Source organism: Gymnogyps californianus, chromosome 8, assembly GCF_018139145.2.
Source record: "Gymnogyps californianus isolate 813 chromosome 8, ASM1813914v2, whole genome shotgun sequence".
In the NCBI taxonomy this organism is placed as follows: domain Eukaryota; kingdom Metazoa; phylum Chordata; class Aves; order Accipitriformes; family Cathartidae; genus Gymnogyps; species Gymnogyps californianus.
In genome coordinates, this window is record NC_059478.1 from 29,086,117 (window position 1) to 29,107,003 (window position 20,887).

General features: G+C 38.8%; 1 protein-coding gene across 1 annotated transcript in view; it reads right to left on the reverse strand.

The window, feature by feature from the left end:
- FAF1 (Fas associated factor 1) overlaps positions 1–20,516 on the reverse strand; it is a 174,469-nt gene extending 153,953 nt beyond the window's left edge. The window contains exons 1-2 of the mRNA XM_050901028.1: positions 20,229–20,516; positions 3,219–3,287 (exon numbers count right to left, since the gene is read on the reverse strand). Of these exons, the coding sequence (XP_050756985.1) occupies positions 3,219–3,287; positions 20,229–20,273 (114 nt within the window). The 5' untranslated portion in view covers positions 20,274–20,516. The remainder of the gene's footprint in view (positions 1–3,218; positions 3,288–20,228) is intronic.
- Positions 20,517–20,887: the final 371 nt, after the last annotated feature.

The window sequence follows — 20,887 nt, forward strand, 5'->3', positions numbered from 1 at the left end:
TCTCTGTCAGCCTATGTCAGCAAGTGCTTCACTGTTTCTGTTTTGGGATCCTTCTGCTTTCCAACTCACCAGGACTACCTGCTCTTGGTTGTTTTGGCTGAAGTCCCGGAGAAATAACAACGCCCTTGAGTTGAGTCTCAGAGCTCAAGAAGCAACAGGTGCTCAAGGGAATCTTCAGCCTGGGTCCCTAGCACAGCCTCTGATAGCGCATGACTTTTTTCCCCCCAAACAGGAAAATGGAATTGAGATACAGACAGCCTGAATGAAGAGCAAGAAAGCAATCTGTTTGAGACAAGAAATTCCTTAATTTATGGTTTTGGTTTTTTCCCTACTGCTGCAGAAGTGCCCCTGAATTTAGGTTGATCACATCCTAACAGGACTTGCTTAGCTTTCTACTTCATATTACCCTGGGTGCCTCACGGAAGCTTTCCTGATCAAATACAGAGCTCTGATTTTACTTCCAAAATCATGGAAGTAAAGGAATCCACATTTAAAAAAAAACAAAACCCCGAAAAAACAATCCTGAACACCTGTATGACTATATTTTACTACCACAGGTCACGTTTATCAAAAACTTGAACTTGAAATGAGCCTCTGAATAAGATGCACAAAACGAAGTGAAATTAGAGAAGACAGCAATGGTGTCCTTCCCATTTACCTAATAGATTGGTGGTCAAAAAATGATAGAGGAACCCTTACCAAAATCATCACTACTTCACTACTGTCTTCATGATTTGTAAACCAAGTCCTACAAATTTTGTTTTCCTTACAAATCAAAAAAAATGTTTTGTTCTGCATTGAATGAAATATTTAGTGCCAAGCAAAAGGCTTTTTTTAAATTTTTCATCTCAGCCAAAAAACTCCAAGACCTTTCGGTTCAATCACAACAAAGCCTTCCCTCCTCCCCAATTTCTTGGCACTGAATCTGTACTTGACTACTGAATCAAAAGGTACAAAAAACCCCAAAACCAAACAAACAAAAAACCCCACCACACATGGACCACAGGCTTTTAAAAGTAAAAATGCTACATTTCTTATAAGTCATGAGCCTTTTTTCATGTACTGTTTTGACTGTTGAAATGCTAAAATCCCTTGTCTAACAAAGAGATGCTTGATTCTCTCTCAAGCTAGCAACTCCTTTTCTTCTTACGTTCACGTTTCTTTTGTCTTCTCTCCTCTTTCTTCACTCTTCAGCTTCTAACTCTGTTAGACTAGCATGATTTGGTTTTCACTCCCTTTTTTACAAGAAGGCTGCTTTTAATAAAAAGGAGCCAGTGTCCTACTAATGACAGACCCTTAGGGCGTCTTCTTCACTTTTACTCTCCCCAATTTTTTTTTTTCCCCCTTCCACAACTTACCATTTCCTTTTCATAGACACTCTTCTCATTCATCTTCTGTTTAGTTTCAAGAACTATGTACTTTCCTGAAGTACCTCTTACATCCCTAATTTTCTTTCCTTTCTCACTTTCCCTATGCCTTTTTTAAGCTTGCATTTTTGGGTCATTACTTCTTTTCCCACTATATTCTACTTCTCAATCATTTAATCATCACTAATAAAATCAAGTATTTGAAGCTATTCTCATAGCCATTCTCATAGCTGTGAATACTTCACTCTCCCTTTCTACTCGTTCTGGAGTCTCAAAAGAAAAGAAAAAAAATCAAAACAAACCTCCTTAGTTGTTCTTATCATTTTTCAGCGCAGTTCTCTCATTCAACCCCACCTGTGAGCATTTATTGTAAAGCATATACTTTACAATTTACAAATCCCCCAAAACCACATCCAACTGATTTAATGCATTGTATTGAGAACTTTGCAACCTGAACAGAATGCATAAGGCTATTCCTTGCCTTCCCATAAACATTTTAATTTTCAAAACAGCCCATGCTAAGTCACAACAAAGTGCTAGGACAAAACATGTTTTTAACTATACCACCCCGTCAACACGTATTTGTTTTTTTCTGTTAGAAGACACTGATGATATGTGCTCCCTTTTGCTTGTTGGTGTCTCATTCTTGCTTATACCATGACATGTTGCAAAAGAAAGACTCCATATACTTTGGCCAACATTCATTTTAAATGTTTAGTTTCAAGTGTTTGGAGTACATAGTGTTTGTTTACAATAGGTTACAATATTACATGTCAATTTAATCATTATGCCTTAAAAGAAACAGAATATTCATTCTAACAAACTCAGTTTAAAACCTCACCCTAACCTCTCTGATACTTAGTTTGCAATTATTAAAAGATAGAGAACACTCTAAACAGTATGCTGGGAACACAATGTGGCAGACAGTTGAAACTGTATCCATAGTCAATTTTAGAAAATCTAATTTATTTATTTTTTTAAATAATTTTCTGATAATTTGCACTGGTCCAAAGATCACTTATTTGGAAAAGCAAAAAAAAAGGGGCGGAGGAAATCAAAGGGATTACAGTTTGAAAGGAAGATCACTTGCTTTTTAATTAAGTTTGTTCTATTTTACACTTTTAAACCTTAAGAAAATGGATTAATAGTTTCCTTATTTATCCTGATAATCCTATGCAGAGTCTTAAAATACCTAAAACTGTTTTGCTTGTTTTATTGGTTTCTTCGTATTTGTCTGCGTATTGAACCTTGTTACAAACTAGACAATAGGGTTTTTTAGGATGAGTTTGTTTGTTGGGTTTTTTGTTTGTGTTTAACTGTGTCTGGATAACACCAAATCTAAATAAGGTATGGCCTTAATCTCTGACTCAACTCTTCGTAACAACTAACAATAGAAGAGCAACTATCTTATTTTTAAACTAAAAGCATATGAAATATTGAAGAAGTTGTTTTACTTTCCATTTCTTCCACAGGCACCTAAATCCTCAAAAATCTTGTGTGTATACACAAGAGTCTTCTAAAAATGCTACCCTTAATTATACTACTTACAAAATTATGCATACAATTAACCAAAAAGGAAACTAAACACAATAGGAAACACTGATTTAAAGGAAAAAAAAACAAATCAAAAAGGCATGAAGACAACCAGAGTATACCAGGGTATATACAACTCAGTATCATGTTAACTTGGCAACGAGGCTTTAACAGACCAGAAACAGTCTGCACATAACTTGCTTGCCCCAGCCATAAGACACACCCAAATTTGAAATAAAGATAATAGCTGTCTCAGCAAGATGGCACGTCACTGTTACATGAAGTTGATCTAAGAAGTCATTTTCTTAGAATACTTACCACTAAATCCCAGTTATTTTGTTCAAGCAACGTTATAGCTTCATCGATATTTTCAATACCAGTACATGCCTAAAAAGAAAAAGAAGCAGTAAACAGAATTAAAAGCATTGATCAAAATCAGAGTATTAATACTTACAATTTAATTAATTTCAGCAGAATGACAGGAAAGGTATAGGTCTTTCATTTCTGTTAGGAGAGGGTAATCCAGAAATCAGATTTCAAGTTTTAAACATCAAACATTTGGATATAATTCCCTGTTCCACCAGAGGATTCTTGTGTAACCTTGAGCAAGCCACCTAGGGAAGCAAGACAAAGTAGTTACTTGTAAAATTAGGACAATAGTGCTGTCCCATAAAGGTGTTTTGAGAATTCTACGTTCAAAACTATGAAACACTCATAGTACCTTAAGAGAGCACAAAAAAACTTAAAATTATGTTTGAGGTGGCTGAAATATTTTGTCTAAAGCCAGAAACACATATATAAACCCTACTGCCTCCACCATCATCTTATACCCCTACTCACTCTGGGTGTTACACAGTGCCGTGTAAGAGGAAAAGAAGGTGGCAAGTATGAATTTTTGATTGTCAAAGTGCCAATTTACTACTGCATGTACAAATGAGTACCCCTTGTGAAACCATTTAAAATCAAGACTATATAATGAAATATTTACAATGTTTTCCTTTCAGACAAAACGCTTGCATGTTATTCTAGCCCCACACTCTTGGCTTTACCTAGTTGAAGAAATCTAATACAATAGCATTTTTAAAGCAGTGATAACATCCCACAAAATGGTATTGTAAATTGAGCTTAATTCCAAATACAGGAGAGCACCTCTACTCAGCAAAAACCTTGATGCAGCATCCTGCTTTCTTTTTTTTGATACCCATCTTTTCAACTATTCAACTTCAGCAGGCAGAGCATTGCTATTCATTCTGCCACATATTTGCTACCATTCACATTGAAGAATATCAGATATATTTCACCAAAGGGAAAAAATGGAAACAGTTACGTTTCTTTCTGGAATTTATCTTTCATCCTAATCAAAGCTATGCTCTGTATTCAAGCACACAAGAGGAGTTCAGACTTTTACAAGATCTGAAACATGATCATGTTCCTTCTGCTCTACCACACAGTTATATAAAAAGTTCATATAACGTTTACATAAAACTACATTTAAAAAATCCAACCTTTTAACAATAATAATAGAGTTAGATAGCAGCAGCAAACAGATCAGTTTGCCTGATCCCAAAGATATATAGTCCTGTTTTTCCTTTACGTGATAAGAGAAAAAGGGGGCTAGGCACAAAAACATACAGGTTTTTTTCTCCCAAGACATAAAAAGCCATCAGGTCATACATTTTCCATGCTCTGAATGGAACATTTTCTCCCAATTTACAACAACGAAGAAATAAAAAGTAGAAAAGAAATCACAGAGAAATTCAAAGCCAATTCTCTCTTTCCAAATTCAACGCTGAAGAATTCCACGCTTATGAAGCATTACACGCAGTATATCTACACAAAAGGACCAGTCTGGAGGACTGTTAGGATCACAAAAAGACATTTTAGAGATTTTTTTGCCTGCAGAGGGGAGGCAGCAGCTTCTATTGATCCACAATGCTTTCATGGCCAGACTGATTCTCTCTGGAACAAGACAAAATTTCTTCCATTGCTCACAGCATGCTGTGTTAATACTGAATTTCACCCACTTTGCATAGGGAGTGCTAAAAAAATTTTAAAAATACAGTTTTGCTCTTCAGAAGCATCATTTTGCCTTCTCTTCCATTACTTCTTGCAGTTACTTTTGAAGTTAAAAATGAGACAACACTTTACCACATTCCCTAGCAAATGACGTGGTTATATAGACTTACACCAGGTACGCTTGAGGAGTGCAGGGCTTGAGCTTGTCATTTCTGAAATCACAGGAGGGTTCATACTACCATAAACCTGCCACTGAAATTGATGTCGACAGTTCTGCTGCAAAGTAGTCTTACCTTGAGAAAAAGTTTTGCAGAAGTGACAGTCTGAGGTTCTGTTTACAGTTAAGTGAAATACACTTAAAAATCTGGTCATTACAGAAATAAAGTTACTATTTCTCATCTATCAGCCCTGCAAACTCTGCATGACCTTTCTAAGAACTAAGTTGTGTTCCAACCTACAATAAGAACCTGACCAACAATGTGTTGTTTTCAACCCCGGCCTGTGCAGATGAAGTTGAGGAGAGGGTACCTAGAATTCAAGGCTCAAATACTGGTTTTTAGTTGCCCCCTCTTCACATCACCCCTGCAGCTCAGCTGACTTGCAACTGTCCATATGCACACTCTTAGCCCATACTAATCGCAAAGCAATTCAGCTCACTGTGGCATACTTTTATTTTGAGATAAACTAAACAGAATTAGCTTACCCTTCTGCCAGAGCACACAGTGAAAGGAGTTACCTCATCACAGCGGAGGCAGAGTAATTAAGCAACTAATTCACTTGCATGTCTGCATCCTTCCTAAATCATCCTGTTGGTGATTTACAATCTAAAATAGAACCCCACTCTTGCTCTCTTAGCAATGCAGAGTCATTGGGTAACAGGAATGGACAGGTGTAAACACTAACTAAAAATCAAACACATCAGAATTCTTAATACCCAAGAAAAGCAGTCTTGTTGAAAACCCTTGGACCATTTTTACAATCACTTCTAACATTTGATTTTGTTTTAGTTCTAAAACTAAGATTTCACTTTCCAGATGGACTGTTTTTGCTAGTTGTCAATAAAACAGAAAACAAACATTTCTGAATGACAACAATGAATGAGTACTACTTATCAACGTAACCACAAAATAGACATTCCAAGATCTTCCTCAACACCCTGTTAATGTCACAGTTGCAGCAAACTCAGAATCTTCAGAATAATATTTCAACATTCAGACACTACACACTACCACATACAAATCCCTGCCTCAAGTCATAATCCATCAGTAAGACCAAAAAAAAACCCAACTAAAAATTAAGGTTTTCTTCCTTTTAACTGCATCATGTCATGCAAGATAAATTTAAGAAAATCATCTGGTTTGCATGTCTTTCATTTTCCCTAAGAAATTAAGCACACGAGACAGGTAGTTCCTCACTGGCAAGCATGACGTGATGTCAAGGACTCTGCAGTGGCAGATTAGTCCCAGAACAACCTGGCCTGCTTCTGCCTTCATTTTCTTTAGGGAAACACACACAGGAAACCAGCAGGTTCTGTGAGCAACAAAATTAACAAAGTCTGGTTCCTCATGGGTTTGCCTCTCATCCCTAATTGCAAGGGCTGATTTAAGCTTTTCCTATTGCTGGAATATTTATAAGTGCTTCTTTTGATGCACTTCTTTCCGTGTTACCTGGCTGTATTTTCATGAAATTTGGAATAATTTAATTGGTATGAGTCCAGGGGACACCTAGGCACCATAAGGCTATATGCCTTACTTATCTAGGAAGGCAGACTAAAAGTCACAGGCTTTACTTATTTACAATACATGAAGATTTTTTGCTCACTTTTATGCCTTTCATTCTACCCAAGCAAGAAACAAACAAACAAAAAAATAATTGAATAGGAAAAAAAAAAATCACGTTAAATTTGCGCAGAAACAGAAGGAAAAAAAACTTCAAAATATAGCAAAGTAGATGAGCTCCAAAGATGCAAAAACACATCTTTGTTACTAGGCAAGTAAAGTGATACTAGTTGAGGAGAATTTTTTTTTTTGATTCACAGATTTTATTCAGCTTTATTTTCATGAGAGACCTACTTAATAAAAGGCATTAAATATTTTAGAAGAAAATTCCTACCAGAATACTACTAACTCTTCATTCAATCAACAACCAGCACATCCTCTAAGTCATCAAACTGAAAGAAACAAACCATCGCAGTAAAGGTAAAACCTTCAAGGCTCACTGATTTGTAAACCTTTACACATCAAAAAGAAACCGAATAATTTTTTTTGAAGGACAAAAGGGAAGAAAAGGTAGAACAAGTTCCTTCTCCTCCTCTCTGCATTTCCTCTAAATCTAGGATAGCATTTTTGCCCTTCACAGCAGCTCCAGAGACTGTGCAGTCTCTTCTATGTTTTTTTCAGACCACACAAGAGGAAAATGAATGTGAAGATGAGAAAACTATTGCTTTGCACTGAATGCATAAAATCAGATTCTGAAGATAAAGTTACTGAATGTTAAAACAACTTTCTTAGCATCCTGCTTTACCAGGCCAGGTAAGTGTTTCCACCATGCAGATTTAGATTTGCATATAATAAAATTTCAGAGCGCTTCTCCAAATTTTTTTCAGGTAGCTTTGCAGATTAACCATCACCTTAGTGATGGAGAGCTTACCCTTGGAAAGACTCACAGCTAACCATCAGGGGTCCTATTTAACTAGCACAGTAACCTTAATCACTGTTACATAAAAGAAGCAAAGTAGCCACTGAGGAAACAATTCAGTAGGAGAAAAGTCAGAGGCCAGACAGACTTCCAAGGCATTCAAGACAAACCTAGGAGGTGCGTCCAGAAAGCTATAACGCAGGATGACAGACTTGCTCTTCTAAATCCCTTGCAGGGTGGTCCGACCCCGGCAGCCGTAACAGCTGGATCTGGGTTTTGAGACCCTCTGTGACCCCCCACCTCAAGAGCACAGGCTTTAGCCTACCTCCACATCACAGGAAAGCAGCTGACTTCCCCATCTGGCGGCAGCTGCTGTTGAAAATGCTCCTCCGGCACCTGCTGCAGAGATCCAGGCAGTTGTTACACAGCAAAGCTGGAAGGGACAACTGCTGCTCCTAACACAGAGGGCCAGGCTGTTACTTCTGCACAAGCTGGGAAAGCAACAAACAGCTGTTGCTGACTCAAATAGAGAGTCAGGCTACTGTTGCCCCAACAGATAGTGGGTGGCAGTTGTTGCACAGAAGCTGGGAGCAAATGGTATTTGGCAGCAAGGCAGAATTTATCTCACCTGTGGCACCATTTCCCTTCTCGCCAAGGCAAAATGTAGCAGCCAAAAGTATCCAGAAGACCGCATTCAGCCTAACAGCCAGTAGCTGGATACAGAGGACTTAGAAGTCTGCCTCTCTGAACATTTTTGTTGAACAATTCCATATTTCCTTTGACTACCAACAGTAGCTATATTTTCTCCAAACAGGGACCATCTCTAAGCTAACCCAAACTAGGCTTTAGCCTAGAACATTTTGCACAACAGGTTCAGGCCCATTAAAGTCAGGCAGACAGATGGCTGTGAATTACACCATGCACCAGTCTCTCCTGTAAAAGTCAGCCGGAGGGGGAGAAAAAAAAAAATAAATAAAAAAATCTTACTTTGTGCCTAACTAATCTCCACATGCACTCTGCAGTTAACATCCTCAGCTGCAGCCTCCTGCAGTAATTTAGAGCAGATGCAAATACAGGTACCATGCTCAGTCCACATAACCAAAAGGATAAAATTGGAGCCATAGCTCCATAACCCAGTACAGCAACAAACTCAGACAACTGATCTCCAGGGTAGAGTCACACCAGTTGTCAACTACAGACTTTTCCCCTCTCACTAATATCACATCCATCTGTCTCAGAGTAAGACTAAGCTACTGTGATTCAATCTGATGCCCAGTCCTCAGACATTGAAACAGCTGATACAGACTCTCCTGTGCTGGATGAAAAAGGAGAAGAGAGCTTTCTGTCATCAGCCTTTTGTTACAACTATAGCTCAGTCCATTTTTTTAATATTTATACAAAACTACAATGCCCAAAGAAACAATTACATTAAGGCACCAAAAGATTCAACAAGTGAGATCACCTAGGAAGAAAAGCTTTCACCCTTTGGGATCTCCTACAAAATCCCAGGAAGCCAGGAAGCGAGCATCTCCATCCACTGCAACTGCACAGACAGCACCCTAGGAAATGCTTACTTTTGAAAGTACCCAATAAATTTTTATCACTAGATACAGCAATGTAACTAGAGCTAACTCTATTCCATAAAGATATATGAGGTTTTAAAGAGAAATCAAAAAAGCTGGCGAAGAACAAATATTGTTAAAATCAATTCACTATCCCTTCCGTAACTTACTCTTCAAAAGATAAGAGAGACTAGGAGCATGGAAAACTCTTTTCGAGTACAGGCCACTAACCTGCTCAGAAGGATGGCTGAATTCTCCAGGTCAGCAGCCTAAAAACAAACACTCAGAGCTGTTCTTAATAGCATATGAGATATAGCAAAGGATATTACTTATCTCCTTGCATACTTCCCCTGCAATATCACCAAAATTTAGTTTGCTGTTTTATTCACCTCTTCAATTACAACCAGACAGATCAGTTCACAGAAGCTGGGAGCGAATGGTATTTGGCAGCAAGGCAAAATTTATCTCACTTGTAGCACCGTTTCCCTTCTCGCCTTCACTTCAGACACACTTCAGCTTCCTGACAGGTTTTGCATATCTCCAAAGACAGAGAGTCTACAGCCTCTCTGGGCAGCTTGTTCCAGTGCTTCACCACCTTCACCGGGAAAATTTTTTTTTCCTTATATTTAATTATAATTTTCCTTGCTGTAACCTGTATCCACTGTCTCTCATCCTCGGACTGTGCAATTCCAAGAGAAATTTGATTCTATATTGTCTGCTATCACCCACTGTATAGTTGAGACAGCAACTAGATCCCTCCTTAGCCTTCTCTTCCAGGCTACACAAACCCAGCTCCCTTAACCTCACCTTTCAAAAAACATGCTCCAGCCTCCTCCCCTCCTAAGCAGCCCTCCACTGGACTTGCTCCACTTTGTCAATGGAGGAACTGATACTGGACACAGTACTCCTGGTAGTAGTGGTCTCACCAGTACCAAGTAGAGGGGAAGAATGGCCTCCCTCAGTCTCCTGGCATACTAGTGCAGCCCACTATGTGGCTACTACTTCTACTAGAAGAATCTGTAATTCCCTTTCTAAGCATTCCTAATAAAAATCAGGTTTCTGGATGTAGGATTTTTAAACAACCCAATACCAAGTTTCCTGTTTCTAGAGTGAAACATAGTACCTTGCTTCCTTTTCCCATCTCTTATGAGGAGAATGGCTCAGTAATCAAAGATAATAATTAAGTGTCTATAAAGCAGCCAAGGGCAGCTCCAGATTGTATCTGCTAGAAGTCTACTCAAACCCAGAAAGCTTTAGGACACTAATTGACCTATGACATATTAGTAAGTGAGAAAATTTTCTTGAAAATTCACACATACACTGTTGCAATGGTAATTACTTCAAAGCAACTGAAACAAAGCAAAACACTTGTTCCCCAAAACCAGGTAAACCAATATGCTCAGCCAAGCAAGTAAAGGCTTTAGTACCATAATATCAGATTTAGGATCCGTGTGTAACTCCCCTCTGGGCTATGAAGAGATTCAGCACAGACACTCACAACTGAGATTTTCTGGTACCTCAGCTCTTCCCATCCCAGAGTCCCGCCTATCTCAGGACCACCTCCACAGACTGCACCACCAGCTACATACATGCCCCTCTGTGGCATCCCCTATCATTCTAACCTTGCAACAACCTGACTGATGTAATGAGACTGTTCTTCTTATGAGTCATCCGTGGTTATTAAATTAACTTTTACTTCTTTCTGTTTCAGACAAACACTTAAAAAATACATACACGCATATCGACTGAGACAAACACTGAAAGGTCACCTACTGCGAGCATCTAAATGAAGAGATAAGAATGCTTCTCTGTTTTTACATAACTCAGAAGACCATCTGGTAAAAAATAAGCAGATTCACCAGCTGTTCACTTAACAAAAACAAGCTAATACACTTACCAGTATCTGAAATCGAGAAAGGGTTTAGGCAAATACGCCAGGCTAAAGTTTTGCCCAATGCATTTCAACTCCCACCCCCAACTATTTACAAGCTTCATCATTCTACTATTTGAGTGCCACCTTAAGCAAAACTCTGAAGTAAGGAAGCATTAGTCCCTCTCTACAGGAGGAACGGGGGGTAAAAAAAAAAGAAAAAACTGTATTTCTGAATGTCACAGAAGACATTTCTACCTATTAGTTACCAAGCAGACAAGAGTGAACTTTGCCCATGCTCTGAGATGACTGCAAGCCTTCTGAACAAAGCAAGCAGGGTACGAAGTCTAAACTGGTAGCACGAAGCTCTAACCACTTCTTAGCAGAACTAGCTAACTTGGCACCACACTAACCACTTTCAAATCGTTTCCAGCAGACTTTGAACACTCTCAAGACTCTGGAGCAAATTCTGCTTCCAGAATACCACGAAGGCACATCCCTAGGAAGCCCATGAGCTGAGCCAAGACATGAACTCTAGCCTCCCAAGCCCCATGCTAACACTCCAGTGTTTAAGCCACAGGCACTACACAGAAAGAGCAGTGCTCAAACTGAAGTAAAAGCCAAACCAAAACAAAAGTCAGTACCCATTAATTAGTACTCTGGACTACTAAACCCATTTGTCTTTCCTGAGGACTGAAGACAGCCTTTACCGAACAACTACAAAAAGGTTTAGTTAGGATTATCCCAAAGTTTCTGTGCTTGTTTAATACTTTTATTAAAGTATCTCAGTGAAGGTAAAAACCCCAAGATTTCCTGAATCACAGTCATTTTGCTCTTACAGTATCTTATACATTTCACACAAGAGAAACTGATGGAAAACAGGAAGAACTGCAGGGGTCAGACAAACACTTTTGCTTACTGGATATTTGCAGTCATCTCCTTTCTCCTCATTGCCTCAAGAGCAGTAGAACCTTAAAAACAACTAAAGAATAAATAAAAGCCACTTTCTAGATAAGTACACAAAGGAAGAGTACTAATCCATACAAAAAATATTTTACTTAACATTCCACAAACACTCGTATTTTTTTGGTAAGGAACAGGACCACAAGGAATGGACATATTCTTCAAAACCTGGAAATGGTATCCAAAACAGGGAAACAGAAGAACACTCAAATCCCAGCAAAGCATAGGTCATACCATAATGCAGGCCAACAAGGACTACAAAAAAATAATTTCTCTAAAGACATAAAAATTCTATAAGCTTTTAAAAGCAGCAGGACAAGGAAGCCTGCCAGCAAGTCAGTGGGACCAAAGGAAGAAGACACTAAAGAAGTATTCAAAGAAGGTAAGGGCATATCAGAAAAGCTAAATGAATTCTGTGTGCTCATATTCACTTCAGAGGGACTTAGGGACCATCCTATAACAAAGCTGCTCTTTATAGAGAACTCTCTCATCCTAAAGTGTCAGTAGAGACATATAGAACAAACCACCAGGACCAGATGATAGTTCCTAAAATTTTAAAGGAACTTAAATATGAATTTTTCACAGCAGACTGCTCTTCAAATCAGCCTTAATTAAAGGTTAAAACAACCTCACATTCCCACTGTGCTGACATTAGCTTTTTGGTGAATTTTATTGGGGTGCTAACCAGAAGGGGTTAAGATTTCTACAGTTCAGACAAATTTGACTTCTGTACCATAAGAAATAGCAGAAATTCCAATAAAGTATATAGAATAGAATTAGTATATACATGAATATGTGACATACTGACAAAAAGTGAACACAGCTTCTATAGAGCAAACTCACATATCACAAAACTATTCAGATGTCTCTGAAGAACTCAGTCAGTTGAAGAACGCATGACTAACTCAAGCTGACACAGTTTATTTCCAAAGTCTTATAACAAACCCCATCGTCAAGCTCTTAAAGTGCTGACTTCCAGAAACTAGGATGAGGCAAATCCATTCAAATTCTGTTTCTTTCGGCTCTTTCCTAAGGACCAGCCACTGCTGCAGATGAGACATTAGGCCAGCTGGGTCTTCGATCTGAGCTGATATGGCACCTTTGATATTTGCTCACACAAACAACCTGACCTTTAGAAAAAAAAAAAAATAATAGAGGTGACTCAGTTTCAGAGTTCTTGTCTTTACAAATTGTTTCCTGCAATAGGTAAAATATGAAACCTATATAAAATAACTCAAGGGCTAACGTACTCTGTTATAGTTTCAAAACATCTCTTAAGAACTTCAGCTTTAATGAATTATCTTTTGAAAGCATAACTACTCCTGCAGAACAAAGACCTGCTCAACCAGTTAGACATAGAGGACCAGCAGATGACTACTTCGACAGACCAAACAACATGTAACGCATACATTAGGGCTTTGGTTTCATCTTTGAGCAATTGTTTTTACAATTGCACATTATCTAGTCAACTCTAAAAAATTGGCTTAATTAGTAGGTATCAATCCAGCCAGTAAGCATGTCATTTCCTTTCATCCAAATGATGAGGGACGAGTAAAATGTTAGGTACTTCCCCAGGCTTTTTATTGTAGTTCTTACAGTAATTAAAAGAAAGGACTCATCTAATGGCTGCCCCACAAATGCACAAACTTATCCACTGACTAGAAAAATATGAAATCCTATCAAAGATATGACACGTAGGTCCTTTAATAAGCTATTAACTCTTCCTTCTAGCAGGGAAATGCACAAAAACTAGGCTTGCAATGGTAACTGAACCATAAGAACTGTCCAAATAGAGGGGGAAATTCCACCCTTTCAGACCTTCCAGCACCAATGCAATATTCTCAAGACGGGAGATTCTCAGGACCCCTCAAGACATGTAGCAAATCACTCAAATCCTCATCCTCTCCTCTCCCACACTTCCTTCCACACAAAAACATGAACTCAGTAAGTGTGTTTATTGTAAATGATCCTTGCTTACCAAGAAATATTAGCCACATTTTATTTTCAACATGTCAAATAACTTTCACATTACCTTTCAATGAAAGCACATTCCTAGCCTCTGGGAGTACATATAATTAATAATTTCAGTATTATAATTAGTATTAGTTGTCATGGCATTTGAAAAAGGATTCTACAGCTACCACCTCTCAATCTGTTTCAGTGACCTACTAACCCAAATACCTATATGAATGGGCTGATGGAAATGGTGACATGATTACTATGATGTGAAGAGTCTTTTCAAGGTAATTGAATGAAAAGAACAGCATAAACCTCTTTCTAAAGATGAATCAGTGCTCCAGTGGTAAATTATTTAGGTTCTTACACAGGGCTTTGATGCACAGAAATCATAGTATCCTCTTTCTTCTCAACAAATGTCAGATAGTATTTCTAATTAACTATCTGTCCTTATATAGGAGAAATTAGCTGGCTTTTCCATGAAGAGCTATCAGTGGAAATATCCAAGTTATCATGTTTCTAAATGGACATCACTCTTACTCCAATTTCTTATTTGTGACTCTGGAATCCACTTCACCTTCAGTTTAAAAGCCAGAAAGGTGACTAGTAAATCAAACTAGCTTTGTTCTGATGAACATGAGCTTTGGGATTACAGCTGAGTCTAAAAGTATCTAAAAAAATTAAACTGTTGATTCTTCAGAAACACACAAAGAACAAATTAATAGAGCAATGGTCTTGGTAGCAGACAACGATGATCAAAATAACCAAACTAAAACACACTAGGCATGGAGTATGCTTTTATCATGTCTCTTGACCCTAAGGCCATTTACAGCAAACAAAACCAATTGTGTTGCAAACTGAAAGATCCAACTACCAGTTCCAATGCTGTTACTGTGTAACGCACAAAATTATAACATGTTAAAAAGCAGCAAGGATTAAAAGGAATTCTAATCAAAATGTAAATTAAGAGGCTTCATAGGTATGAGCTTCAACATCCTACAGTGTCCTAAAGTCCTCTTTTTTACACTGAAAAACAGCCCTGTTAACTGTTTCAAAATTTAGCTAAGGATATAGTAACCTATATCCACAAAAAAGGTCAGGTGAAGCAGCACTGAGCATCTTGGCACCTGACTATTAGAAACCTAGCGGAGTCCACTTTTACCTACAGGTACCCAGTAAGAGGGTATGAAGAAACAAACCTGTCTATCCCAAATCCTGATTTCTAGTCTATAGAGTACTGGATTTCTTTCCAACTCCTATAGAGAGAGCTGCAGAGCTCAGTCCAGCTGGTGTGCTCTAGGAGCACCCACCGCATTATATCCTACAGAGAGGCCACACAAAAGAATGATTTGGTATGAGCAAGACTGAGGTTTTAAGCTCAGACAGATCTGAACACATATAAAACCAGATATTCAGGTGCCTAGGGAGACTTTCTGGCCTCCAAGAACTTTAAACATAAGTTGGAGGACACTTTCCAAAGATTTAAACTTTGATTGGAAGTCTCTTCAGCACCTGTCTTTTGTTGAGGATCTTGTTCCAAGTGAATTGCCAAACACTTCACAGAAAGTCTGCAAAGAAATCAAGAACAGTCCTTTCTGCTCCAATGCCTTAATGACAAAACACCACCTTTTCTTTCAGAAATCAATGTTAAGGACATCAACTTTGCTATTTGTTCAAAACCCCTTAGTGGATGGTTTACCCTTACAGAAAATGGATGAAACACTCTTTCCAGCCCCCAGCATAAGTCACAGTCCTGGGCAAGAATCAAGGGTACTGACTCAAAGCTACTCCTGTATCTGCCTACCTTTTTCACCCATCAAATTTTCATACTGGCAGTAACTTAAAAGTGACAGAAAACCTGAGCCAGCATACCAACACATACAGAAGAAAGCAAAGCTCCTTTTGCATCCCCCCAAAAAATTAATACACATGTAAATTCTGCACATAGACTGTTAGATAGTGAAAACAGTGTGCATAACAGAGATAATCTTGTACAGGGCTGAAGCAGACAGATGTTTTTCATAACCACCACCAAAAAAAAAAAAAAATCTTTAACTGCGTTAACTTCCAAGTGAAAAAGACTCTCCAGTTTCTTTAATTTTAACCATTCCAGAAGGAAACGAGTAGTTTGAATTATGGTTAAATATTTAAAAAATAAAAATAAAGAAATAATAAGCTGATATATCAATGTCATGGTCAATTTTATAACTTATAACATTATTATCTAGCATGCTTTCTCACCTTTCTGTAACTGATGGCAATGAGGTTCTTCCTTCCCAACTCCCCCTTGCTCCTCCCACAAACCTCTGTTTTTATGAAAAAGATTGACACAAAGGTGAAGTTTGAAAAAAAGATATTTTTATATACATGCGGGTGAATCATACCAAAGCAGTCTATTACCCAGTTTAAAAAAAAAAAAATTGCAAAAAGAAAAAAACTCACATGACTTTGTTTCACAATGAACAGAGATGAAAGACAGAAGGAAGAAGAAGAAAACTACTAGATATCTGTTGTTTCAATGAAAGCAAGGATTTTTGAGTTTTGCCATTCCACTCCGAAGTCTTCCCACCCAGACCAAATCTTGAGCTACTTATTTACTTGGTCAACAAAAAATGTGAATTCTATGAAAAATTTCCTTCTGAAGCTCCATGTGCCAGATATTCTTGTAATATATGGACACCCAGGAGCTGGCAAGTCCCACAATACTCCAACCCTTAGGCCCACTCTACATTTAGAATTGTTGTGAGGACAACCACATAGCACAAATAAAGTGGTCCTATAAGTGGATATAACTTATAATGACAAAGAGATGTTCTTGCTAATTTTAGTCCCCATCCTAAGTAAAGGTGCTAGCATACAAAAATGTTGACGTCTGACATGTCTGCCAATACTCAAAGACTGGTTTTCATTCCTGAACAGTTTAACTATGCCAATTTAACTAAGTTCAGTGCAACTAAAGTTTGCAATTTAAAAAGAAAAAAAAAAGAAATATCTATTTTCTTTATAATGAAAAGAGGGCCCCAAACTGCATAGATCATGAATATATTTGTATCATGTGAGTACCTGGGTATCCCACAGGAGATGGAAAAACATTTTGCAGTTAAACACAACAAACAAAAGAAGAACAGAGATGTTAACAAAAATTGGTAGAAATTATATGCCCTTATTTCCCCCAGCATGTGAGGTATGTTGCAGCATCACTCTTATCAATTCACATGCAGCTACCTTTTTAAAGAATTTATGCTACAAACACAAGTTGTTGGGTTTTTTCCTCTGGAGTCTTTCCTATATGCCAATGACACTTTGTGGAGAAATTCTGAATTGCATTTAGTAAAACAGCTAAAACTTGTTTGTGCGCTTAACTCCACTACTTTAGCTACTTCCACTGAAAACAATCAGACTACTCATGTATAAAGCTAAGCTTCTGCATAATCTTTCTTAAGTGAGGGCCTAAGAAGGAAAAGTTAGACAGGTCGCTTATACAGCCCACATGCATGAATACGTACTTTGTACTCCCTGGGTAGCATACAGTAACCTCATTAAAAACGGAGAGGGAAAGAAAATAATTATAACCATACAGAACAGGCTTAAAATGTTTTGAGACATTAAGAAAAAAATATTTTGGTAGATCACTTACTGTGTTTTACTCTATAGTTAAAATATTTTCTAAAATTATCCAATGTTTGTATGTATACGTATGTATATATACAAAATCTTTTTAAAAAGTATTTCTCTTTAGTACCTCAGAATGCAGAAGTAACCTGTTACAACAGTCAGAGCTAAAAGGAAAATCCAAATTCAATACAAGATCCTGCTCTAGTTGAAATCAATGGCAGAATCCCTAATAGCTTTGAAAGATACAAAATAAGTCCATGAAAGCTTCACAAAAGCATCAAACATCAGTATAATTATGACTTCACTGAATTTTTTTTTTTTTTTATGGGGAGGGAAAACCCTTTCAAGTTTTAAAAGTTCAAAGACCACTACTCTATCCATCTTAAACGTAACTTGGGAAAGGCGAGGGTGAAATGGTGATGGAAGTTTCCCTCCCAATTTAATTCAGCAAAGATTAGCTGAACAAAACTACAAAGAATTGTTTTTAAATTTCCAGTGTACACAACATTCTTCAACAAGATACCTCACACAAACATAGAAGATGGCAGCAGAACTCTGAGAAACATATTTATTAATTAAAAGGTACAGAAAATATAGAAGGGAAAATCATGCAGAATTACTTTGCACATAATGTTTTATTTTCCATTTTAAATTCTTAGTGAATGAGTTGTAAATTCCATCAAGTGTTTAAAATACCCAAAATCCTTTACCATTTTGTAACAGTCTAAAGATACGAGGCCTAATAATGATTGACATTGTCTTTTACTAATCTGAAGCTTTAGCGGCATGACAATTGACAGTTCAGTGTTTCAGAATCAGGTAGAAGCTTGATATTATTTAAAAAAAAAAAAAAAAAGGATGAAACAGAAAAACAAAGTTGTCTGCTGACATACAAGAGGAAAAGGTTTGGGTTCTTTTTGAATAAGCATTGTTATATGATAAAATATTTCCTGGGTCCTAGGTTCAGACACATTATGTCATCCTTGATCTACAACTAGTTTCTGTGACTCCACCACCCATCTGCAAGTTTACAATAATACTTACTTGTCTTCATGGTACCAAACACTGTAGTTGGTCTTATACCTTTATTAATTGGTTTCAAAGCCCAAGCACAAAAATACTGCAGAACTGCAAAAGAGCACTGACACTAAAAACTTGGAAAGTGGATACAGATTGACAACTCTATTAAAAAAATCTTACATTCACCAGCCACTAACTTAATCATCATCTGGGATTCCTGAATGTCAACCTGTTTCAGCTAATAATGTGGGATTCCATAAGAGTCTGTCTCCACTAGTGTGAGTGCAGAATTAGGGTCCCAGTTTCCTTTTACACAGTGTATTGTTACTGGAAGAACTCCTTTATGAAACCCCAGCCTCAAAATTGAGACGTCACTCCTTACACACACAAAAGTATCTCCAAGCACAACAAAATAAAGGATCATTATAGAAATATTTGTTAAACATTTTAATAAATATGGGTGTAAGATACTCAGGTACAGAAAGGGAACACAATTCCCTGTTATCAACTGGGAACTCTGCGTGTTACGTCAGTGAGATATCAGGCACCTTTTGCAGAAGAGGAATTACATAATGTACACTACAGTCGCCCTACCTGTAATTCCAAAGAAACATTCTTGTTAAACACACACACAGAGTGAATGAAGGGATTACTTTTTTTAAACTAAATAAAATAGTTTCACTGCTAACAGCTGAGAAACAGTCTTTTAAGAAGTTGAACATACAGACAGCAGTTTTACAATGCAATCCAAGAATATCCAGGAGCCTATCCATGTAAGAACAACCACTGCAAATGGAGAAAGCTTAAAAAAAAAAAAACAAACATTGATTGAAAAGCAACTATTAAAAAGATATATTCAAATACAATCTGATACCCTTCCAAGCTGCTTTTGGCTCTCCCCACTATTTCAAATGCAGGTATCTTCCACTTGTTTGTTTATTTTTTCTTAGAAAAACAAGCAATATCAAGAAGCAATATACTGAAGAGATTAACCAGGCTCCTGAACACATCACTTTTATTCAGAGAAAGACTTTATTCTAGGAATAAGATTTAAAAGTTTGAAGTTAAATTATAACCCTTTTGTAGGGAGGCAGGAAGGTAACAAACAACTTTTAAGGGCATATTCCTCCTTTCTACACAAACATGTTGTTGTTTGGAATGGGGTGGGAAGAGTTTTACTGTCATTACAACAGTCATAGGTTGAGGCAACCATGAAGTTAGTGTTGATGTTATAATGGAAACACCTCTGTTCAGCGTTAATCTGTAGTACCAGTAAGTGATTCATTACAAACACTGTGACAAATCATGAGGAGTGATGAGTTTTGTATCCTCCCTGGCATTTGCCTCTTCCAAGTGAGCTGGCTCACAGCTGTCCCAGGGCCTGGGTGGTTGTAGAGGGTTGGAACAAGCAAAGTGGATGAAAAAGCTTTTTTTTTTTTAATTAAAAACTGAAACTCTCTAAGTTAAAGAAGACATTTTGTTCACACACCTTGAGAGAAGAGAGCACATGTTCCCCATTTCTGACCAAAAAAAAAAAAAAAAAAGAAAGAAAGAGCAGAGGCTTTGGAGGGTGGGCTTCACACCCACCACCCTGGACCTTCCCACAAAGAACAAGCAGCACAGCAACGAGGAGAAAGAGAAAAGCAGCGAGAGGCCACGGCTGTGTGGCGGCGGCGGCTTGAAATTTACCTGGAAATCAGCCAATATCATTTCTCGGTCCATGTTGGACGCCATTGCAGCCAGCTGCGTCCCCGGCTCTGCTCTGACCCGCGCACCTGGAGTTGCTGCCGGCGAGGACGGGGCAGGGTGGGAGCTAGGAGCTCATCGAGGCGCCGGGTTCCTCTCAGGCTCCCGCGGCGCCCCCGAGCTGCCCCACCTGGCAGCTCCGCGGCGGTCGGGGCGCGGCGGCGGCGGCAGCGGCGAGCAGAGGAGAGGAGGAGGAGGAGGAGGGATGAGAGAGGCGGGCAGGGGGCCGGGAGCGGGCCGGGGCCGGGAGCGGGCAGCGCTGCCTCAGCTGCTGGCCCGCAGAGGAGGAGGAGGCAGCGCCGCTCCCTCCCTGCCTCCACAGCGCCTGTCGCACATTTTGCCTGTCATTGAGGTCGCAAAGAGGCGCTTTGCGGCCGGCACGTGACCACCCTCCTGTCAAGCGCTCGCGAAGCCGGGGGAGGGGGGTGGGGCCGCGCCTTTCCGGCAGCCCGCCGTGACCGCGGCCGCTGCGGCCCCGCCACGGCGCCCAGACCGGCCACGGCCCCGGTCCCGGCTCCCGCGGGAAGGGAGGGGAGGGGGCGCGCGAGGAGCCCGCGCCGCTGCCCGGCGGAAGGTGCCGGCGCCGGGTCGCGGGGCCAGGG